Source organism: Pogona vitticeps, chromosome 14 (genome assembly GCF_051106095.1).
Source record: "Pogona vitticeps strain Pit_001003342236 chromosome 14, PviZW2.1, whole genome shotgun sequence".
In the NCBI taxonomy this organism is placed as follows: domain Eukaryota; kingdom Metazoa; phylum Chordata; class Lepidosauria; order Squamata; family Agamidae; genus Pogona; species Pogona vitticeps.
This window is the reverse complement of record NC_135796.1, coordinates 14,810,369-14,835,056: the sequence shown is the minus strand read 5'-3', so window position 1 is coordinate 14,835,056 and position 24,688 is coordinate 14,810,369. Positions and strand designations below refer to the sequence as shown.

Genomic DNA, 24,688 nt, shown 5'->3' with positions numbered 1-24,688 from the left:
TTTTATGGATGGCTGCTGTCCTCCTTTTTTTCCCCCCTCTGGGGTCTGTTGCGTGGGGACATTTTTATGAAGTCCATATTAGAGTGCTACATAACCTAAAACTGAAGCATCTGAAGCAAAAGGGACATGCTTTGAGTGTTGTGCGCTCACTACAGAAATGCTCTGCAGCCTGTCGTGGGAATTTACTCCGTGTTAGAAGCAAGCTGTGCCGTTTTGCAGTTGGCCTACTATAAAATGAACCATGACCTCAGAACAGTTGTTCCCAGCCTTGGGTCCCCAGATGTTTTCTGCGCAGTATAATTTTCAGAAAACCTTGGCTAGCGCAGCTTATGGTGAAGGCTTCTGGGAGTCTTAGTCCAAGAACATCTGAGGAACCAAGATTAGGAACCAATGACATAGAGATAAGTTCTCATTTCTGAGGCCCAGGGAAGCATAGCCGTGAGTTAAGTGTCTCTAAAGCAGTAGTTTTCAGCCTTGGCTCCCCAGATGTTCTTGGACTACAACTCCCAGAAAGCCTGGCCAGCACAGGTTTCTGGGAGTTTTAGTCCAAGAACATCTGGGGACCCAAGGTTGGGAACCACTGCCCTTACAAATGTGCAGCTCAAGGTGAACCACTGTATCCCATCCCTCTCTTTAAACTGCCAAAATAATAAATGGGATTTATAATATAGACATATTTTTCAAAAATGTTGTATGGATGACTGAAGTACTGTAGCGTGAGCTTATTTTCATCATGCAAGACCTCTTCAGCGTTATCTCTTGTCAGACTTTTTTAAAAAAAAGAATACTGCATAGCATTGTTTTGCAGTTTTGATTTATTTTTTAATCAGAACTATTTGAGGGTAGGATGGGGTTAGTGGGAAGAATTGAAACAAGACAGGAAATTAAAAATTCACTTTGTTTTTTTAAAAATCTGGCGTTTCTTCTAGAAGATAGAGAAGTTGGAGGTAAATATGATGATTGAAAAGGAGCAGATTAATTTAAAACATGTTAGAATAAATGACACCATTTGTGTCATTACAAAAAAAAAATGATAGGTTCAGAAGGATATAATTCTAATGTGCTCTTACCTTTCTTTTCTCTTTGCTGAAGTGCCAGACCAAACAGCAGAGGCTGTTTTCTTATCAGAAATAAATGCTGTGTGGGAGTATGATGATGTTTGGAGCAAATGACATTGCTTCATAAGAGGGCTCCTGTCAAATCCTTGTGTATTCCCATTAATGTTAGTGTGGCTCCACCACAGTGTGGTTCCTGAAATTACTTCTGTGCCTTGCCTGAGATCAGAGCTATAGCATCCTAACTGTAGCTAAGGAATAGTTAAGGAGAGACAGGCCAGTGCTTGAAGGAGGGAGAACCCCCCAGAAAACCTTCTTCTGTGTGACTTGAATCTAAAAGATCTGATATGTTCAGTTCAGCCATGATACACAGCTTCTACGCTTCAATATGTTTGTGTGTTAAAGCAACATAAGGAATCCCATTCTCTAATCATTGCATCTTTGCAACAGAAGCGTGAGTTGTTGTTTTTCTTATCAACGTCCTAAATTCAGGAGCATTCCCCCATGAAAGAGCTGTTTTTTCTTCCTGTGGAGTGTGGAAGGCTAATTTAGGACCCTGTTTATTAAACTGAATTCGTGTTGACTAAACGTTTGCATAAAACAAGGTGCCCAAGAGCTCAGAGATTCTCAATTGAGAACTTCCAAGGTTCATAGTTGAGTATCTGGAAATACGGGCAAGTGTGAATTCTGCGTTCTCTGCGAAATCTTTTGGGTGCTTGGCTGGTGCTGTGGGTTCATGAGCGAGAGATTGCAGAAGTAACTGTTTACACCAGGAGAGAGGGCATGATTCTTCAGTTAAGAGTTGTGACCCATTCTGAAAGCCCCGTTTGCATTAAAGTCTCCTCCAGACAAATTAGGTGGAGTGTGCTCATCTTGTATACATCGAGGTAGCTTCAAATGAATGAATGAGGAGGCCTTAGCGAGTTTGCAAGACTGCATTTGTCTAGAACCGGAAGTCTGATTTCACATTAATCACTTTCCTTATGTACTTCAATAATAGATTAGCCACTAAGCCACCTGCTCTGTTTACCCAGCTAATGAACTATGTGTAGTAATTAGCAGAGAAAGGCATCATTAAGTGATTTAGCTTTTCAAGATTAGCTTGATCGGCATAGGTAAACGTAATGTACCATTGTCTCAGTTTCGAAACAAGGCTTGGTTTTAAGATGGCTTGCTCTTATGTTGACTTGACAAAAAAGTGTGTTGTGTCACTTCATAATCCATGTGTTTTCCTTAGAGATGTTTGCCTTTTAAGCAGCACGCTTTTATCATTTCCAAGCTAATAACAGATGCCATTCCCTAAGATGCAAGATAGTGTGCCAAATCTTTCAGCATAATGGGTTTAAACTGAGCCTGTTTAGCAGTATGATGGGCATTAACAGGGTTTAGCGGAAGGCCTTTTGAGGATCACATAACGGTCTCAAGTGACACTCCACAGGTTTTATCATATTTAAAAAAAAGTAAGTCTTTTATGATATCCAAGCTAATAGCAGCAACTGTTCTTCATTGAAAATAATTGTGTATTTGAAAAAAAATTTCTGAAAATATATTAGAAGGTGCTCTATGAATCTGTTTATTATTTATTTAAAATATTTTTACCCCGCCTTTCTCCTTGAAAAGGACTCAGGGCAGCTTACAACAATGAAAGACAGTATTTAAAAGTTGAAAACAATGAGCACACGACACACACCTCTCAGAAATATTTTAAGCCAATCTTTTTTCTGTATTGTTTGAATCTGTTTAAGGTTTACACAGTCCTAGTCATGCTTCCCTTAAAATTCATTCACGGTTAAGGGAGTTGAGCCTTTTCTAGGTATAGATAAAGGTAAAGGTTCCCCTGTGTACCCGTTCCTTCTATGGAAGCTTGATTTTTCTCGCCTCTGCCCAGCTGCGAGAGAGTTTATATCGAGCTTCACCCGTTTCCTGTCTGTGCCAGGGAGGCAGCAGTTTCTCTCGTTGCTTCTGAAGGATGCTCGAGTGTACTTCGAAGTAGCATCTGTGCCTAAAGGTTGAAGACTAAGCCGCACGTCCAAGCTGTAACACATCCGTCCCTCTCTTAGAAGTGATAGACAAGGCGAAGCAAAGGCCTCGGCACAGCCCTGGCATTGGAACGCCCCTTTATGAAGTCACATTCCTCCTTTCCCGAGCTGAATTAACATTTCACAGGGTTTTAGGCAGTTGTCGCAGTGCCAAGTTTTGTATCTTTGACAACAAGAGAAGGAGAAATGTCCTGCAGGAAATAGCATTCTAGGAGCTTCAGGACAACAAGGCTTGATATGATATTCAGTGAGCAGAGTAGTTGACATCAATGAATCCAAGGGTAAAATTTAAAGCACAGCCAGAATGACTAAGTCATATTGTTGTGAAAAGATTCAAGTCAACTTCATGAAGAATCCTAATAAAATGGAAATTTTTGTCAAGTTCTTCACCCCCAATCACAGCCAGTTGTTACATCTACTCCACCTTGGAGGATTTATGTACCTTACATGTTTGTATAAACAAAGCCAGTTCTTTGAATTCTTTAAATAATCTATTTTTTTTTCTTGTGCACATTTTGTTCATCTACACAGTCTTTGTACAAGAGATAGATTCTGGTTATGGGCTGTTAAGTCTCCATTAGCGGTCTGAAGGTTGGGCTCAAATTAACGTGTCCTTCAGCTTCACAAGCATACCTTGGAATATTGTCAGTTCCAAATAAACAGTTCAGCTCAAAGGATTCCTCTTTTCCTTGCCATCCCCTCCCACTCGCCCAACTGCTATGGCCTTCCTCCATCTTCATTCAGCAGTTTTATGTTGTCCTGCCTCTCTTGCGAATTACAGTTGACCCTCTTTGGAACAGGCTAACTTAAATTTCCAGGGAAGAGGCTAATTTCAAACCTCCAATTTGCATGTCAAATTCCAGTGTGTTGAAACTGATCAGAATGTTTCTCTTAGAGTCGGTGTATTATAGGAGCTTAAACTGTTTATGATGATGAACTTAAAATGCAAATTGATCTAGAACCAAAGGAACTGGGAAACGAGAGTCTTTTTATCTCTTTGTATGTTTCAGGAATTTTCAAGTAGCTGACAATATCTTCAGTGGATAATATGTCCTATTGGGTATTTATTTTTAAGCACTTGTGAATAATGAACAGTAAGACTTTTAAGATGTCAGGTAATAAATCAAGGCTAGACCGTTCCATGTCAGTGTTAACCCATCTTCTTCCCATCAGGTCTCGCTCAAGATCACCGAGGAGAAGGGTGCACACACCTGAAAGGCGTAGAGAAGAGAGGAGCGTCCCCACAGCGTACCGTGTAACCAACAGTCCAGGAATGAGCAGGAGGCGCAGCCGTTCTAGGTACGAGATTAGTTGAAGAACAGCTTTGTATTTCAGGGGGAAATTGGTCGGTCGGTTGGTTCCTTCTGCCCTTCGTTTCCAACCATCCTGGTTGCCTTTGTTTTCTTTATTCCTCTGCACTTTTCAGTGTAGGAGGGGTGGGCAAAGCGTGACCCTTCAGATGTTGTTGGGGGGAGCTGCAGATTCTAGCAGATGTGGTTGGTATTGCTAGTGATGACCAAAAAAAGGGAAGCGGTAACTAAGCAACAACCCATCCTTATGATATAGAAATGTCCATGGTGGTTTTCAGTGTGACATGAAATAACTAAGGTGCAGATTGAAAATCAAACAGCTTCAGGGAGGCACCTGAAAATGTCTGGTCAGTCATAGAAAATATGGGAGCTTTTATTGATGACCGGTAGAGATGACCGGTTGCCTGTACATCAACACCATGAGGTTGATCCAACATCTGTTGTATGGCTGTTTTGTCATGAGTTGTAGAACTGAGACAGAAAGATCATCTTTTCCTCTCTGAGCAAAAAATGAGTGTGTTGCTCTACATGATTGTTGCTAGGTTGTAAGATGGGATTGTGTTCACCATGTCACAGTGGGCTTCAGTGTCCTTGCACTTAATAAAAAGTAGCTCAATGCGAGAGCATATGCCTTCGATGGAGAAGTAGAATCAGTGACATTCTAGGTAGAACTAAGAAGGCCCTCTGGCCAACTCCAGCCACTCAGCATAGCTGACAGTGGGGTCAGAACATGGGAAACATGGACCCTGTGTGGATCTATCACCGAAATTTGTGGTCCCCGAAGCCCGTTTCCTTTTTAATTTGCACAGAATTGGGAATGGACTCAAAAGCCAGCTTGCGATTTTGTTGATAAGGATGTTCTGGCTGCAGTGGCTCCCGATAGGTCAGAACGAAGCCCCAGATCTTCCAGTGCCTTTGGATAGAGGAGGCACTATTCTGATGGACAATCTCCTCCGGTCCTGATGCTTTTGAAGCAATAGATTTCCCCCGTGCGTCTCACCAAGCATGCCTGAAGATTCTCGTGCTGATTTTGTTGTTCCTCTGTAGAGCCTGCTAGACAGACGGGAGGGGATGATAATGCCCTTGATTGTGTAACACTCAGATGGTATGGTGATACTCTTTCCTATTTAATATTCCTTAGTCTCAGCCATCATAATGTTTTTAAAATCACATCTTCCCTTCTAAAAGGCTTTGTACAAACCATCGGGGACGTCCTTTCCTTCACAGACCCATCCCGCTGAAATTGAGAGTATTGTACAGCAACGTCCTTTTTCCCCGAAGGGTCCCAGAAGGCTCTCTTGTGTTCTCAGGATTATTCGTTACAGGTTAATTAAACCTCGACATCCTTTAATCAGGCTGTTGAACTGAGATCAAGGTTCTACAATGGGTAAAGCGGTGGTGGCTCGTTTGTGGTAGTGTCTTTGTACACAATTCTGGGCCACATCCCAGTTTGTTGAGCATAACACAGGCTCTCTGCAAGTGTCTGTAAGAAGAAATTGATTAAAAATTTTTTTGCTGCACAGGAATAACTTTTGGAGAAAGATGGGTCCTGTCGTTAGAACCGTTGCCAATATCTGTTTTAGGTGCACCAGAGCTGTGTTTTCCCAATTTCTGCTGCCAGGGTCCCAGCACAATAGGAACAAAAAAAAGTGCCACTTCAAACAAATTGTATGTGTTTGGAGGCCTTCTGTCACTAAATTTATCACTCCTGGTGCATTACAAATTATATAATACGCTTGGGAGTAAACACAAGGAAACGGTGGTAATTATTCCATTAGTGGTTGAAAACGATTATAGTATTGTTAAAGATACATTTTGCTGCTCTAGTTACTGTCGAAGGGAGTGATAATTAAAAAATGTAGCGCCATTATTTTACTGTGATTAAGTACTGTTGCTATGACTAAAACTTGCAAAATCTGAAATAATCCCATAATGTACACTGTTTCCCCCAAAATAAGACCTAACCTGAAAATACGCCCTAGTATGGTTTATCGGGATGCTCATAATATAAGCCCTACTCTGAAAATAAGCCCAGGTTAAGTTAAACCATGCTGTCCATTATTGTGCAGCAACCAGAAGAAGATATGACTGTAAAATAAACCATCCCCTGAAAATAAGCCCTAATGCGTTTTTTGGAGCAAAAATTAATATAAGACCCTGTCTTATTTTCGGGGAAACATGGTATGTTATAAAAACCCTAAACTATCTGCTCTATCGTGCTTGTAGTATACATGTTGATGGTACTGATGGTATATTCCAAGTTATATAATCAGTTAACACCGATGAGCAGGTAGAGACAAGGGCCTGAATCCAGATGGTAATGCCAATTATTGTAGATCCAATATTGAGGGTGAGCGCCCCCCCCCGTTGGCGGTTTGGGAGACTCCCTCTCTTTTGGGGGGGTGTCTCCCAACGCACGGAGTGAGGTTCGCAGCTTCGGGATACATCTGGACCCGGCGCTTACCATGGAGCCCCTGCATGGCCCAGGGGAGAGGATGATGTTGTTTAAATAGAAAATAAGGACATTTTCTCGTCTTGAATCACTGACGCATTTCGCTCAGCATAATCTCTCTCCAGCAAGGAGTATCTCTTTCACGACCTTCTCTGTGCAGCCACAGTCCCAACACGCCATGGCGTTGGAAACATAACGTCCAGCAGCAAGACATCTCACAGAGCATACCAGACAGCAGAGCCTTATTAAGATTTTTTTTCATTTAGAATCAGTGGAACGTGTTGATATTCGTTTTACAAACGCGTCCGGCCAAGTTTCTTGCAAACTGGATCCGTGGGAACAGGATGGCAGTACTGAATCCAGCACGCTCCACCTGCAGAGTTGGATGGGTGCACGTATCGGAGAGGAAAAACCGGCCTTTTCCCTCAAAAAGGCACAGATAGCCGCTTTCCAAATTGTTAATTTTTATCTCCTTGGGTGACATCTGCTGCTGACAACTCAGCAGCTTAACCGTCCTTTCCCTTTTATAGTTTTGCAAACTCTTCTGCGCTGTGCTTGAATTTCTCAGTAGTCTCAGGATATATATATAATGCTTTTCCATTTTCATCTTGCTTGTTTTACCCAAAAAAAACCCGAATAAGGAGGCAGGGCCGAGTGTGCCGGCCATAGAGCTGATTGATGGGAAAAAGTGGAGGACCATTTTTAAAGGCCTTACAAGAAATCGTAAATTTAGAAATATGAATTAGCGTAAGGAAACATGTGCTCTTTTTAAGAGCCTTTGTTGCTAGAAGCCGCCTGTCCCAGTGTTGGGTAGCCAGCTTTTAAGCTGGGTGTTTGAGGATTCTTGGACAGCCAGGGGTGTGTGTTTCTTTCAGACCTCGAGGAAATCTCTCTTCTCAAGAATAGATGTAATCTGGAGCAGTGTATGGTAGGGCTAGAATCCTGTTAGTTGTTTGCATCAGGCTCGAATCCCTGGCCCTGGGTCACCCAGTACGTTTTATGGCTCAGTGGATACTGGAAACTGGATCCCCTGAATCCCAGCCCAGTACAGTAACCACTATATCCTGTTTACTCTGCCTCTACTTGTCTTTTTAGCCCAGTAAAGAAGACTACAACTGGAAGGAGGTCAGTGCATTCCTAACGCAAAGAAAACCAGATACTTTACTGGCTCCCATTTTTCTTTCTCCCCCAATAGAGGAATACTAGAAAAGCGCACAAGCTGGCCTCCGTATCACTGAGTACAAAATAAATTCATACTACAGTGGACCCTTGACTTACAGACGGCTTGACTTACAGACTTTTTGAGTTATAGACTTCTCTGGCCGCAAAATTTAGGTTTGACTTGCAGACTGAGATTTGACTTACAGACCAGAAAAAACCAAAATGGAACAAAAACGGCCTGTTACGGGATTAATCGGTTTTCAATGCACTGTAGGTCAATGGAGACTTGACTTACAGACTTTTTGACTTGAGAACCGCCTTCCAATATGGATTAAGTTCTCAAGTCAAGACCCCGCTCTATCTATCTATCTATCTATCTATCTATCTATCTATCTATCTATCTATCTATCTATCTATCTATCTATCTATCTATCTATCTATCTATCTATCTATCTATCTATCTATCTATCTATCTGTCTATCTGTCTATCTATCTATCTATCTATTGCATTTATTGCATTTATTGCATTTATATGCCGCCCATCTAGACATAGGCTACTTTGGGCGGCTCACAACATACAAGATAAAAACAGTTTAAAATATACACAGTTTTACATAGATAAAAACAAAATGATATAGAATATAATATCGTAGATTTACAATTTTAACAAATTAATTTAAGGCAAAGAGTCCTAAGATGGCAAAAATCAAAAGAAGAGAAATAAGAAATAAGAATGACTTAATTGACTGAAGGGAAGGCCTGCTTGAATAGCCAAGTTTTCAGCTGGCTTTTGAAAATGCCCAGCAAGGGTGCCAGCCGAATTTCGGTAGGGAGGGCGTTCCACAGCCGAGGGGCCACCGCCGAGAAGGCCCGATTTCTTGTTTTTTTCCTTCCGGGCCTCCCTCGGCGTCAGACCCCTCAGCCATCCCTGCTGGCAATGTCGGGTGATTCGGGTAGACCTACAAGAAAAGAAGTCAAAAAGGTACACAATTTTCATTGTAATCTGTAAGAAATGCTTTGGTTTGATACAAGCAAACATCTGTAAGTAAGCATATATTGCCAAAGTGGAATTCACCATAGAAACAGGAACATTCACTGCTTCTCTCGTACTTCTCTCTGCATTATGGGCTGTTTATCCGCATAAATTGTGCCATTACGTGCTAGCAACTGGGTGATTTTTTTTAGTGTTCCTTCACAGTTTCTGTATATTCTTCTTGCAAGTTGTTTCTTGCATTGTTCATTAGGTACAGGAATCAACTCCTGTTTTGAAAAGTACAGCTCGAACACTTGCTCATTTCTCATCCTCTTGTTCATACCCTAAAATGACACCTCAGTAGTACAGAAAATGTAACTATTTTATCATGCAGACTTTTCTTTTGCTTTCAAACCAGAAGAAAGTTTGGAACTTCTGAACCGTTTTGTATCTTCATGACTTTTAACAGGAAGAGCGCAGTTTTATTTTCAAATCATCTCATCTGTATGTAGCCTTTTCAGAGCCCAAAATGTAGAAGGACGTATGTCCATAATTTTCCTGCTTTCAGTTCCATGTCAAACATTTTTATTGCTGTGTTGAAAGTAGAATTACTGGCTTTTCAAGAACATGGAATTCAGTGGCACTCGGAAAGCATAACACATTTTTGTTTATGGAAGAAGGATTCATGTGCCAAATATAACTTTCATAAGTGCCAGTTTTCATCCAAACAAAATGTATTTAAAGAAAATGGAGCTACTCGGGTGGAGGATGGCATACGTGGGAGGGTCAGCCTGTCACAATATTGTCAGCAGAGGAGCTAATTTTTCCTGTCTTTCTGTCACTCCGCCAGAAGCTCCAGTAGCTGCCTTTCATTATATATACACTTTTCCCTTCAGTGACACCAGGGTTAGAGGCGCCGGACCCCCATGTAGTTCAAAATCTGTGTCCTATGCGCCCCCCAAAAAAACTAGCTACAAAGCATAAAGAGTTGATTCACACAGAGAGATACCCCTCCTCTGGCCCTCATCAGCCTCCTGGCCTGCCCCACCACCCTCCCCAGCCCCACCACATGGAAGCCCCATGACAGAAGAGGGGGGGCAGCAGGGTTACCATCATCACAACAGGGCTCTAGGTAAGCTTGAGACCCACCTGTCTCAGGCCACTTCCTGGGACCAATGAAAGCATAATATTTATTGAGTACCCTGTTTCCCCGAAAATAAGACCTAACCTGAAAATAAGCCCTAGTAGGATTTTTCAGGATGCTCGTAATATAAGCCCTACTCCAAAAATAAGCCCTAATGAAACCCCGCCCTCCACCCTTGTGCAGCAATCACAAGATGATGATGTGACAGCATTTCAATAAATGTAGATGGTTGTACATGACAAAAATAAAACACCCCCTGAAAATAATCCCTAATGCGGTTTTTGGAGCAAAAATTAATATAAGACCCTGTCTTATTTTGGGAGGAACAGGGTATTTGTTTATTGAAGTATTTATTTGGGGGGGGGAGTGTATAACCAAAATCGTGCTGCTTAGATCTGTGCAATCCAAGGGAGACCTGTACGTGTAAAACAAGGATTTTGTTGTTTCTATTTCCTTAGCTAGCTTCTTCCTTAGAAGCTACTCTGTCCTCTAACAGCAGCCGCAGAAGTGGGATGAGGAAGAAATTAATAGTCACTTAAAGAGGGCAGAGTGAAACACAGAGGGCATGTTCATTCTACCGATGGGTGTGAGTTTTCTGATTGAAGGTGAACTCTTTAGTTAGTAAATGCCTTTTGAAGCAGTTAATTACTTGAGGTTTTAATAGGACAGTTCCGCCAAGACGCTTCCTACGTCTGCCACAAATATATTTGGAAAATAGCTCTCTCTGTTTTTTTGTGGGCCCGTAAAAGTAGCCGGCTGTGACCAGGTGTACTTCCAAGCGCATCGCTTGTAAAAAAAATGGAAGGGAAGGCACCTTGCCTGAGGTGAATGCTTGGGATTGTTATCCTCGTTAAAGACAGAGAGCCCAAAACAGCAGGAAGGAGGGATGTGGACGTGTCATGTAATGGCGAGGCGGATGAGCTGGTAGTCCTAATTAAAAGAACATAAGCACCGGCAAGCAGACCATCAGAACAGGCTGCCCGAGTCTGTCCAGCTTGTAGCTGTTTCAGACACCGAGTGCCTTGTTAGACCTCTCCACTGCGGCTCTTCGACAGGGCGCGGACTCTGTCGTCCACAGGATCTCTTCTAGCTCTGCAGGATGAGGATGCGGATGATTTGGAAATCGGCAGAAGCGCCTGCTGTTGCCAGGCACATGCAAGATAAAGCCTCATTCCGTCCCCAATCAAAAGAACAGGGGTTTGATTCCAGGTTGAAGAATCCTGTGTAGAGGTGCATCCAACTGTCTATTGGAAAGAGAAGGGGGGGGATCCCCATGCAGCAAGGGAAGTCCTGTAAAGTGGACGGTCAGTTTTAAACCTATTTTTCAGCCCAACGAGAGCAGACCGACTGCCATGAATGGAACTTGATAGCACTGATGCAAGTCTTCTTGATTTCCGTGGATCACTGAGGTCATAGATAGCCATCTTTCCTCCATCCTCCAGAGCTTCAAATATAGCACTCAGTTGAGCTTGTATGTTGCGGGTCATCCTGGATGCAATGGCATCTCTCTGAAAAGGCAAGGGGTCCTTGTGACGGTGAGGATGATGTGGTCTCTTCTCATGGGCCGTGTCACTCCAGGATGGCTGGTAGGGCTCCTTCCCATCACCACCTTTCTTTCTCCTTACCTGCAAGGGATTTTTTTTTCCTGGGACCATCTGGACACAAAGCAGTTCAGAACATAGGACGCTGCCTTAGATCGAGCCAGGCCCTTTGGACCTCAAGCCCACGGTGGCCAACTCTGGAATGGCGATTTCACACAGGATTCTTTCCTAGCCTTACCTGAAGAACCTTGGTATTCCTTGGTGGCCTCCCATCTGAGTATTAACCAGGCCCGACCCTGCTTTGCTCCCAGGATCTGACAAGAACGGCATGGCCAAAATAGTCGGGTGGTACGGTTGCTGCCATGGAGCCATAGATGACATCCTGCATTCCTGAAGCTTTTGTTCTGCTGGTTCCCGTTTGTGATGGTGGGGTGTGAAAAATTTGCCAGTCCAGTGGGACACCTAAGGACTTCGCCTGCCTTGTATATCTTCTGGAACGTGGCTGTGGTTTCAATTTATATACTCCCCTTAGTGCTAATGCACTATCTAGTCGGTTCACAGCATAATTATGCAAGCGGCCATTTGCTCCTCTGGAAGTTGGGTCCTCCTTTTACCAACCTTGGAAGGCCGAGTCAGCCTTGAGCCAGCTATCTCAGCCCATCAAGATTGAACTCAGGTCTTGAGCAGAGGAGACTTGACTGCAGGACTGCAGCTTAACCGCTTACACCACGGAGCTCACGGTGTGATGTTCTCTTGCCCCATCCTCTAAGAGATGAGTTTCTTCCTAGAAGACTGAAGGTGTCAGGGGAACACTGCCCGCTTGCTCCCCAGAGCCAGGCATTCTCCTGCACCTCAGCAAACCCATGCAGATTTGCCTCTCAGCTGAGCGTCCAGGACTTCCCGGACCAGCCTAGCTGATAAGAAGGACTGAGGGCCTTGACGGGTGACGAGAGCTGTCAACAAACAGGGGCCAGAGAACCACACATCACCCACTTCTACAAACCACCTGATGAGGGATTGTCAGATATAGCAGATTCGTCGTAATGCGGGGCAATCGTTAAGCGGGGCACGACTGTACAATGCTGTGTTTCTGCAAGTTCATTGCCACCGTTGATCGTGCTCCGGGGCAGCTCGGCCAGGAGCTTGTGAAGCTCAGGGTCCTCTAGAACAGTGGCTCTCAAACGGGGGTCCCCAGATATTCTTGGACTACAACTCCCAGAAGCCTTCACCACTTGCTGTGCTGGCCAGGATTTCTGGGAGTTGCAGTCCAAGAATATCTGGGGACCCCAGTTTGAGAGCCACTGTAGAAGGGACCACAGCTCAGAGACACATGATAAAGCCAGCAGCTGTGTCCGCCCTGTGATAAAACTAGCATATTTTGTTGTGTCCCCTTGTTAAATCTGTGGAGATATATATATATTTAAATGGGGATTTTTATGTTTCCATAAAACCTCTTCCCCTTATGAGAGCAATTTCTCACTTGCGTCTGCCGGTCACATTACCGATGCAAAACAACCTCCTCCTGACGGGTGCAGCCGAGACAGTTTGAATGAGTGTCTTTATCGTTATTCTCATGAAAAATAATTGTTTTGCATTGAAGCTGCTTGTAGAGAACGAGTGAGTCACGGGGCCATCTCCGTGGGCTTTAAAAAGGTTAATTTGTCGTAAGAACATTGAATGTGCTTGCAGCAGGAGAACAAAGATCTAAGCCGCAAGCGTTGGTCGTGGCATGAGAACCTCTCTTTAATAGGCAGGTCTCTTCACTAGTTAAAGGGGTGGAGGTGATCAGAAAAGGGGCCATGAAGTTGGGATGAATTTTCCTATGAAATCAGCATTCTGGCAGTCTCAGATCCTTCCTGTCAAAGGTTGAGACATAACTTGGGTGTTCCTGCTGTTTTACGTCACTGTCATTTATAAGAGGTCCCGTATGATTTAGTGCATTGCTTCCCAACCTGGGTTCCCCAGATGTTCTGGCACGACAACTCCCAGAAATCCTGGCCATCACAGCTAGTGGGGAAGGTTTCTGGGAGTTTTTTATAATCCATCTGGGGACCCAAGGTTGGGAACCACTTGATTTCATGGATAGAATGCTAGACTAGGACTGCAGAGACCTGGATTTGAATTCCTTCTTGACCAGAAAAAAATCGCAGAGGGGGTGGCACTGATGAGATCGTTCCTTAAACACACACCAATCCCTTAAAAATCTTGTTTGGGTCGCTGTTGGTTGGTTCGATGTGGCTTGACGGCCCTTCAGATAGCGTTACACCTTTCCTCCAGTTGGCTTAAGGGGGCAAAGACGGCTTTTCTCATGCACAGCGTATTCTCACAACAGCCCTGTGAAGATGAGCCACTTGAATTGCTGGATAGCTCAGTAGTTTGGGTCTCTGACTGCGGAGCCAGAGGTTAGGGAGTTTGATTCCCCACGGCGCCTTGTGGACAGGATGGTCTCGATGATCCACCAGGGTCCTTTCCAGCTCTGCAGTTCTAAGATGGTGGTGGTGGTGGCTGTCGTTGTTGTTGTTGTTGTCAGCATTAAGGGGGAGTAGGCCTTGTTTACCAAAGGGGTGGAAGTACCCATGGCCCCCTAGATGTTGTTGGGCTGGAGCTCCTGTTGGCTATATCAGCCGGGGCTGATGGGGGTTGTATTTCCAACGTCTACAGGTCCGCCCATTGGACATCCCTGGTTTTTAAAGGCATGATGAGACGCTTGTGCCAAAGACTTCCCAGAAAACGGGTGGTGGGATGGGTTCGAGGATGGTTTCAGAACAGGGAAAGAACGTGCCGTGGAGCGCGTGGTGTGGAAGGGAGCTCCAGAGTTGGAGGGACGCATCCTCAGAGGGGTCTGTCTATACCCGCGGCCGTTTCTTGCCCATGGAGCCCTTTGCCAGTGGTGCCACAAATCTCTTCCACTTCCCGCAAAACACCTGATCTTTTTTAGATCACGGGCATAGAAGTATGGCAATTTCATTTCAAATTTAGATGGTGAGTTGGAAGGCTTTTCCTCCTCTCCCCCTACCCCCTTTTTACAAGGGCTTTTCCTTCTTCTTCAGGTGGATCCAGGGTTCATAACCCCGAATAATGTGGAGGATTAGCTTGAGGGCCCTGCGCGAACATGGGTTGTTTTCTAAAACTTCTCTTACTTAAGCCACGGGACTGATCTACTCCAGGAGAGCTGAAGGGAGTGGGTCGAGGAATAATCTATATTCTCTGTGCCATTGAATGTATGGCTTCAAAGTAAACAGGATGGTGTGTGTTTCCCCCTTTTCTCTTTGCAGAAGTCCTCACGAAAAGAAGAAAAGGAGAGCTCACGCCCACGGCAAGTCCAAAGCAAGGTCTCACTCGCCCTCCGTCTCGCCGAGCAGACACTCGGCGCACAAGAACGCCACCCATTCCACCAGTGTCTCTCCCGTGGAGAGTCGGGGATCTAGCCAAGAACGTTCCGGGTAAGGGGCTTTTTCAAAATCCGACGCCGGGGCCTTCCTTGTTCCCTAGTGCCTGACGCAGGGTTGCGGTGCGGATCACTCAGGATAAAACAGAGAGAGCAGAAAGTTGCCTGCAAGGAGAGCGGTCCCCTAGACCCATGAGAAAAAGGAGTCCCCGGTGCCCTTGAATCCAGGCCCTTTGAGCCTAAATACAGAGGGCTTTTTGCCTGGGATGTGCACACTTAGTCTGCCTTTGTATTTTTCTGGGTCTTGAGAAGGGTCCTATAACACTCTTGTGTCTGAAGTACAGTGCTTTGCAAAATGCAGATGGATCTGGGTGTAGAGCAGACAAGGTGGGAGGCGAACCATCACTGTTGTGATTGCTTGCTCACCCTTTGTTTTAAAGCTCTGTACAAAACTAGGGCTTTTCGCGATGCTGGGTTTGGTTTGGGTTTTTTTTCCTTGTACGGGAAATGTTTTCTTACAAAGGCGGAAGGTATTCAAATACGTAGTTTTCTTTCTCTTCCCCCTTGCTTGCCACAGCAAGACCTTGTAACGCATGAGCAGCCTCCCGAGTGATTATAGGTTTCATTTGATTAAACAGTTATGAGTGTTCGGACGTGTCCATCTCTACCTTCTCTAGCTGTTCCTGCAAACAGTGTATTGCTTGCATTGCTTTCCACAGAGAAAGACTTACTTTTGACACTGGTTTGTATCCATTGCAACTGTTATTGTTAGCTCCCCGCCCCCTTAAAAACAATACTGAGGGTGCTGATTTTTAGAACCAGCCCCAGCGAGCTGTTTCTTTCCCATGAAACCTCCACATCCCGCGAGGAAACCATGCCTCTGTGCCTTCTGGGCCATTCGGCAGTAACTTTGCCATGTTCCAGATGACCATGAAACCGTGTGCGGAAACATCCAGTTCTAAATTGATGACGAGAAGGCCCCGGGAATGAGAGACTGCAGACAGCTCTGAACGGCCACCATTTATCTAGGTGCATTTGAACCGTGCCGCCTCTACTGGCGATATTAAATTATAATTTAGTATTCCATAAAGCTGAGACTGAATACTCAAAAGACTCCCCATAAATTGTCTTGTGGATCCTTCCAAGGAGCCTTGAAAAGCAGTCCGCTACTGCAGTGCCCTCGTCCCTCCGGCGAAATGGTCAGGAGAGAACGAGTGAAGTTTAGAGCCGAGGTTTGCCCTGGCGTTTTGTTTGTTTTAACCACAACTCCCATGCTGCTGGCTGGGAATTTGGGAGGTTCTAGTCCAAACACTTGGACTAGTATTATCCAAAGCTGCCTAGCGAGGGATGACAAAACTGAAATTATAATTATAATAAATGTTTTATGACGGTCATTGACCAGCAAAAGTAAGGATCATTATTTAAACTGGGAAACATAAAATCGATCTTAAAAAATCTATATACATATATATATATAACTACATTCCTATATCTTATTAGAAAAACTGAAATTTGAACCGGCCGCCAGCTCTCATAGCTTTTCCTTTGCGTTTCTTCTGTAAACTGATTATCTTCATCTGATTATCTTTTTTTTTCCCCTTCTTAACGAATTCTTTCTAGAGGGGTCTCTTTGGAAAAAGACGGCCAGATCTCTTCCGCCATTGTGTCGTCCGTACAAAGCAAAATCACTCAGGTATGACTCGGAACGGCCTGCTTACAAGGCTTTTAATGATCCAAAGATGGTCTGGATACGCTGTGTCACTGCGTTTGTTTATCTAATGTCATCTTGCTCCGTTTTGCTGCTGTGATCAGCTGAGACTAAGTGTCTCAGAAGCAAGTACATGTCTTATTTAGCGCCATATACAGTGGTGGTGCTGAAAGCCAAGAGCACAGAGTGTCATGCATCGGGGTCACTCTACCTCTTTTTTGACTTTCTGAGCTCTTTAAATTTAAAGCAGGAGGCAGAGAGTCCTGGGGAGGGAGGAAGGGAGGTTTGCTCATTCATCATGAGATTGGCAAGCTAAGAAAGAGAGTTCAGCCCACATCCCACATCTTCCATCTAAGCCAGACCTCGCCACTCAAGTCTGTTGGGCAGAGCAAACCTCTACCTTCAGTTTGTATCCGCACTGCACAGTTACAGCAGTCTGATGCCGCTTTTAAACCTTAAGGGCACTGGAGTTCTCTAACAAAGAATTGGAGCTGGCCGGATAGCTCCATGCTTTAGGTCTCGGTCTGCGGAGCCAGAGTTTGAGAGTTCGGTTCCCCCACTGTGCATCCCGGAAAAGCTAGCCTGTGTGGCCTTGGGCAAGCAGCACAGTCCCAGGGTGCCCCCCCGGGGGGGGGAACAGAAGGGAAGCCATTTCTGAGAATTCTCTACCTAAAAATATCCCGAAAAAGAGTCATCATGAGTCAGAATTCACTTGATGGTGCATGGTTATTTTTATTAGCGAAGAATCAGAAGTCACCTGTGAAGTTACACCTTCTAGGATCCCACAGGACAAAAAGTAGTATTTGAACTGCTTTAACTGTGCCGTGGAGACACGCTGCTTCAGGCGGAAGCTGCCTTCAGGCTCAACAGGGTTCGAACCCGCAGCTTGTTGCACAACCGCCCTTCTGAGTATCAAAAAACTTCCCTTCGCTGAGGTCTCCCCCTCCCTCCCTCCCAGCCCCATTCATCATGATGACAAGCGTTTGGCCAGCTCAAGGGTGCCACAGTTATTCTAATTAGCACTAAATAGCGCTTTGAAGATCATTACCAAGCGCTGTTCATCATCCTGGGGTTACAGACTGCTGCCCTGCGAAAAGGTCCGATTAGGTTTATTTACTGATGGGCGATATCACAGACATGTCCGCTGGTTTGCGGTGCGGTGGGTCACGGCGTTAGATTAGCAGCCTTCTCAACAGCCGGATCTTACCTTTAGTGCCCTGAGCAAACTCTGCAGAAAAGCCGCAACGTTGTCAAGTCAAGAAACGGTCGTTTCGTGAGCAACGCCGTTCAGTTTCTCCCGTCTTAACAAAGGGCTCCTTTCCTCTTGTTCTTCCTGCCAATTTAATTTGCCTCGGCAGAATTGTTTCCAAACAGATATTTGAATTCTTCTTAGTGCGTTCGTGTTGAGAAATTGAGCTTGACACATTTTTTAAAAAAAAATAGAGAATTTGCACTGTGTTTCCTTCAAGAGTGTGGTTCTTGAACAAGCATTCCCTTTGCGTTTCAGGGGAAGGAGAGGGGCCTTTCCTGCTCAAACGGCTAAGCGATTGCCTTTCTCACAGGAGAGGAAGAGCCCATTTCTGGAAAGCAAACACAGCCGAGCCCCAGAGGGCTTTTGGGGGGCGGCACAAACTTTGCAAAATTGAGGGGTGGGGAGAGAGGCAAAATCAGAAGTGGCAGGAAAGTCCATATCTCATTAGAAAGAGGACTGTGCCAAAAAGAAAAAAGACAGTCTTGCCGCTCTTGGGTCCCAACTATGAAAACAGTTGAAATGAAGGAAATGAAACCAGAAAAGGCTGAAAGTCCACTTCCTGGTTCAAAAATGAATCTTTTGCAATGTTAAAACGGGAGGGGTGGGAGGCTCGTGGAATGTTAAGAAAGGAAACTGGCATTCCTAGAGGCTTCCAGGAATGCCCCTTTTGCGCCAGAAGGAGGGGCTGCTGAAGAGACCCAGAGCATGCAGTGTCAAGAGGGAGAGGGCTCGGTGGAGCTCCTCGGGAAGCTGGTTCTATAAAGCAAAGCAAAAAAAGCAAAGCATGCTGGTTATATACCACCCCATATTGCTTCAAGCTCTCTCTGGGCAGTTTACAGGCTACACATTGCCTCCCCAGCAAGGTGGGTACTCATTTTACCGACCCCTGAAGGATAGAAGGCTGAGTCAACCTTGAGCTGCTACATGGGATTGAACCCCAGATCGTGAGCACAGTTTTGGCTGCAGTACAGCAGTTTAACTACTGCGCCGCGAGGCTCTAAAGTGGGAGCCACCGCAGAGAAGACCCTGTCTCTTGTAGAGGATTCCTGGGCCTCCCATCACCCTACCCAGCATGTACGGCCCTGACATTTCCCCCAAACCGTTTGTTCCCAGTTTTGAAAAATGCCCTCTGCCTTTGGGCAGTAGAGAAAAAGGGGTTAGAACGTTCTCCTTACAGTTCTGCCACCTCGAGCCTTTATAAATAAACAGAAAAGAGGGTGCTTGTTAACAGGACAGGAACAACTTCCGGAGGCTGGAGTTGGCCTGTGTGAAGCCCCCGCTCTCTGGAGTACGGACATCACTCCATAAGGGAGAAGACCAACGCTTGGTATTACCCAAAAGCAGAGTTCCTTGTCTCTTGTCAAAAGCGGAGGGAGGATAGCCCTGCTCAAATTAAGGCGGTGTTATCCAATTGGACCCAGCAGTGAGAGCAGGAAGTATTGGGATGAAGGTCAAGGAACATCATCCGGGTGGCCAACTAAGTAGAGCTTGTTCTGACCTGCAAATGGTTCTTCCCGAGAAGTATTAGTAGTCTCTGAAAAGCAGGTTGGTCTGTCTATGAATCCAGCGGTCTTCTCTTCCCCTTTCTTTGGAATCAAAGCATTATTCCTTGGAACCATGCCGAAGCAAAGCAAAGCAAAAAAAAAGCAAAAAGCGTGCTGCTTATATACCGCCCCATAGCGTTTCAAGCACTCTCTGAGCAGTTTACAAGTTAATTATGCAGGCTACACATTGCCCCCCCCCCCAGCAAGCTGGGTACTCATTTTACCGACCTGGGAAGGATGGAAGGCTGAGTCAACCTTGAGCCGGCTACCTGGGATTGAACCCCAGGTCGTGAGCACAGTTTTGGCTACAGTACAGCGGTTTAACCACTATGCCACAAGGTCGAAGCCCATTGTTGGCAATTAATTTAGCCAGGGACGAAGTCAGCTCCTTTGAAAGATTGCGTTTTGCTTCTGGCGTATTCTCTGCAGAAATTGGGCATCAGGTTGCAGCTCAGCCACTCTGTGACTTCTTTCGTGGTTTCGGCCGCGTTGGAAACCCCTCCCAGATTTAGAAAGTCCTGCCCGTGGATGCTTTTAGTCTCAGGAGTTGGAAACCAGGGCTTTCTCTGTGTTGTTTATTTTTTTTCGTTTTAACCTCTTCTTAAGCTTGTGCGTTCATACCGTGAGATGGTTCAGAGGCGCCGTCCTCACGGGGTCTTTGCCTGTTTCTTGCAGGATCTTATGGCCAAAGTGAGGGCAATGCTGGCCGCCTCGAAGAACATCCCAACGAGTGCCTCTTGAGACCGGAAGCCTGAGCTCTTTCGAAGATAACACGCGGTCGGAAGTCTCGGTTCAGATGGTTCTTAAACTCCGTTTTGTTTGTCTAGTGGCAGATTTCAGGGAGCGTTTGAAATCCTTCCCTAAATGTACAGAAGAAGAAGAAGAAGAAAACATCTTTGGGAGCTCACTGAATTTTCCACACAGAACTTCCTTTTGATAACACAGCTTTTGGGGTTGTTGTTTTTTTTGTAAATGACAGAATTTTGACCGGTCCTTCCGCAAGAATTTTCCACAAACGGTGTCTGTATATTTGTAAATACAGCGTTTCTGGCGAGTGTTGTATAAATAAAATGGCAGAGGAACCCTTTTTTTTTATTAGCCACGTGTTTTGGGGAGGTTTATTCTTAACTTTCGTGTCGGATGGGCTGAGTCTCACTTTTCGGTCAGCATTTCCCCAAGTGGCGGATTCCTAAGGAGCCTTAAGCTGATCCGAGGAGACGTTCCTTGTGATCCCACCACCAGGGCAAGCCCAGTTTGAAGGGGGGACAACGCAGGGCCTTCTGTGGGGCTGCCCCCAGGTGATGGAACGATCTCCCTCGGGAAGTCAGGCTGGCCCTCCTCTCTTATCCTTCCACCGACAGCTGAAGGCCCCATTTTTCAGGCAGACTTTGAACAGTCATGATTGAGTCCCTGAGTGCTATTTTGAAGTTTAGATAACTTTTAATATTTTACCTGTTTTATTCAATTCTTTTTAAAATCAGTTTTGAAGTTTAATTGCTGTTTTTTAAATGCATAACTTCTTAGTTTTTAATCTTATTGTTTCTAGTATTGTGAAGTGCCCTGGGTTCCCTTCTTGGGAGGTAGACAATCTATAAATATGACTAGTTTTGATAGTTTGGTAGGTACTGAAAGCAGTATCGAAACATGAAAGAAAAAAAGAAATGGTTAGGAAGAGGCCAGGCTTGAGGCAAAAGACTCATGATGCTAGTTAAGCATATAATCAGAAAGACCTCATCTTGATACATAAAGTCTCAGAAGTCTTTCATTAAGGTCTTAATGTTATATAGTTTGAATACCACATCACAGGCATATTATTTATCATTGTAAACATATTCCATACTCCTTTTTTTCGTGGGGGGGACGGCTTTGGGAAAAACCAGAAAAACTCCTGTTTTTTCCCCAGTTTTTCCATCCCCCCCCCCCCCCGGCAGCCTTCCCATCTCTATTCTTGATCGTTCTTTTCTAAAAGGGCAGGATCTCCACTGCAATAATACTGCAGTGGAGTTCAGTCCGAGATTTAGGGGCTCCATCTAGGAAAGGCTTATTCAGTATTTGGCCAATAGCAGAGAAAGAGGTTCCTTGCCAAATCTCAGTCCAGGAGCCCTTCTCTTGGATCATGGAGGGCTTTAAAATTAAACATCAAACTTTAAATGTGGCCTGGAAGACTAATCAATGGCTACTGAAACTCATGTCAAAAATAAGTGTGAGTTGCCCCCTGCCCTGTATCGTATTACTTGCACTTTTTGAGTGTATAGTCAATGAGAAAGTTTACTATACATAACCCAAGCTAGAGTAAGACATGAATTGTTCTGTGCTCTCATGTTACAACCGCCTAACAGTGACCCTAATGGGTCTTTCAAGGTAAGTGAGATATTTAAGAAGTTTTCTTACCATTCCTACATCTCCCGGGAGTTTCCGTGCCTGAGCGAGGATTCGAACCCAGGCCTCCAAAGCCCCTAGCCCACCACACTTCATTACACCACACTGGGTATCGTAAGGCATGAATACAACAGTACAGTTAATCTGGCTTTACATTGGAGAGCGGGTTAGGATCCCTTGAAGCATTTACCACAGTCTTTCCTGAAATCTCAAATCGGTTCAGCATGTACTGTGCCATTTCACGGACCCCTAGTCACTGACCTATTTTTATTTCGACACATTCTTCGTTCTGCTATCGCCTCCCCAAATGCAAAAAAAGAGCCCTCCTGTTCTCCAGAGTACCCTTATTTAACTATCCACCTACCCCTCCCTCCGCAGTGCTTGAATGAAAAAGTCTCGAAAGTTCGCAGAGATGCTGTCGTGCCTTTATAAATGGCCGGTGGGCAAATGGCAATTATATACTAAATCTTGTGAGCTTCCTATAATTACAGATACATTTATCATAGGGATAGAAGTTCAGAGAAACAACTTTAAAACAGTTTTCTTAATACGCTGGCAATATTTTAAAGGGAGGCTTTGGAAATGGAGGCCAGACCGATAGCATGTTTGATCAATGGCCTGTTACCATCCTGTAAAGTTGCAAACACGGTTGTGTAATATTCTGTGGTTTAGAACCCATTACATTTGACCGCTTAAAGGCAATAATGGAGCAGACAGATTCTTCACACTGTATAGGAAGGAGAAACAGAACCAGCAATATATCTTCTGGTTTTTTTGCACAGGAGCAAAACCCAGGAAAGGAGGCCTCAGTCTCTCCTCTCTCCTGATGCTCCATTAACACCCAAAAAAATCTGCTGCTCCAGACTTCAGGAAAACCCTCTAAATTATATGTCGGGCAAAGGAAAGGACTGAGGTGGAGTCAATGGGTGGGTGGGTGGGGTAAAAAAAAAATCCCTGTGCTATCATGAGTGTTATATTGAATCTAGACCCAAGTGTTCCAAGATAATTCTTTCAATTACTTACATCGTACATTTTCACCTTTTTTGTACTCAAAAGGAGTCCTTGAATGTCTTATCCCTTGTCAGATGTGAGATAATCGCTGCCTGCATGCTTGGGCTATGAAAGACCAAACTTAAAAAGGAAAAGTCACTAGGAGAGAAGAGGAAAAACCCAGGCACTAGATTCTCTTTTATAAAATTCAGTACCAGACAGTTCACCAGGTCATGAAATTGCTGCTGATGCTTCCCAGTGAATAGTTGGAAGAAAGTGGGCCCTCGGGCATAGTTCCGCACAGATCTACCTACTTCCTCTTGCTCTGATGGTATTGCCAGCAGCAGTTATAAGAAGGGGAACCTGTCCGGAGCCTGGCGAGGCATGATGGAAGAGCACCTGACGGCATCCTTCTCTTTCACCGAGTCAGTAGAAAAAAGGCGAAATACCAAAAGCTCAAGAATTTTGTTCCACTTTGTGGCTTGGACACGTTACTTTGGGAGGCCACAATTCCCAAACTCCCATAAACCATAGCACACTGTTCATAGTTGCATATCTGTCTTCATTTGAATATCAGGAAAAACTTCATAACTGTAAGAGTTGTACGACAACAGAATCAGCTACCTCGAGAGGTGGTGAGCGCTCCAATGTTGGAGGCATTCCAGAGAAACTTAGACAACCACCTGGCAGATATCCTTTGATTATTCCTTCCTTGAGCAGGGGATTGGACTCGATGGCCTTAGAGGCCCCTTCCAACTTTACTCTGTGATTCTGTAGAATCGTCACTTGATGGATGCAGATATGAACTTGCCTTGAACACTCTCTGCTGTGCTGCTCCACAGTTGAGAATCAACACTGAACTGGGGTACCAATCTGTACCAATCTCTCCTGACTTGTCTATGTAAGAGCGTGGATTTTGGAAAACCGTAACAGGAGCCGGGATTTGTACGAAATGTGGAGTGCACCAAATCTACGGTCTCAAGTCCATTAAAACTAATATCTTGAAAGCGCATTTCAACCGGGGCATGAGGGGTTTCACTACTTAATCTGGCTCACCAGCTCTGCTCCACAGACGAGAGAACGTTTCGATCCACTTGCCGTAAACGTGTCGTTTCTGCCCCAACCTTGCTCATTAAATAGCTTCCCACTGGTCTTCTTCTGGTCTGACCTTAATTGGGATGTAAACAGTGGAGACTTATAGAAAGGTAGCTTTCAAGGCGACGTGAGAAGTGTCTTGACTCCTGCAGCGAGAGGCTTCTTCTGATTTTCATTTCCCACCTTCCAGCTGGTCAAGATGGACAGTGCAGGACGCCCTGCTCTAATTAGGAAGTCCAATCTCAGCAGTGGGAGGAAGGTATAAGAAAAAAAAGTGACCTAATTAGGAAGCCCAGACCTGCAGAAGAAAAAAGTGTGTGGGTTCTCCTGTAACTCTAGAAAGCAAGAACTTGGTCCATACATGTCTGGACCTCAGAGTCCTCCCCTAATTCCAGAGATGGAGACTCAAGTCATGGGACTTGGCTGTCAAGTCAGACTTAAGTCGTATCGGTGACTCAGCTCATTTTTCAATGACTTTGACTCTATGCGCGACTCAGAACCCAACCAACTGCTCTGTTTTTTTGGGGGGGGGTTGTTTTTAATAGGGACTTGGGACTCAGACCCCCAAAACGTGCCAACATCCTTGCCTAATCCAATGGATCCTGAATGATCCCCATCCATCTATCCGAAATCCCTCAACAGCAGTTACTTTATGAT

At 44.8% G+C, this 24,688-nt stretch overlaps 1 protein-coding gene across 4 annotated transcripts in view; it reads left to right on the top strand.

Annotated features, from left to right (window-relative positions):
• Positions 1-20,662, top strand: part of SFSWAP (splicing factor SWAP) — an 88,365-nt gene extending 67,703 nt beyond the window's left edge. For all 4 annotated transcript variants that reach the window (XM_072983416.2, XM_072983415.2, XM_072983414.2 and 1 more), the window contains exons 15-18: positions 4,268-4,393; positions 14,951-15,118; positions 16,684-16,756; positions 20,243-20,662. In XM_072983416.2, the coding sequence (XP_072839517.2) occupies positions 4,268-4,393; positions 14,951-15,118; positions 16,684-16,756; positions 20,243-20,308 (433 nt within the window). In that variant the 3' untranslated portion in view covers positions 20,309-20,662. The remainder of the gene's footprint in view (positions 1-4,267; positions 4,394-14,950; positions 15,119-16,683; positions 16,757-20,242) is intronic.
• Positions 20,663-24,688: the final 4,026 nt, after the last annotated feature.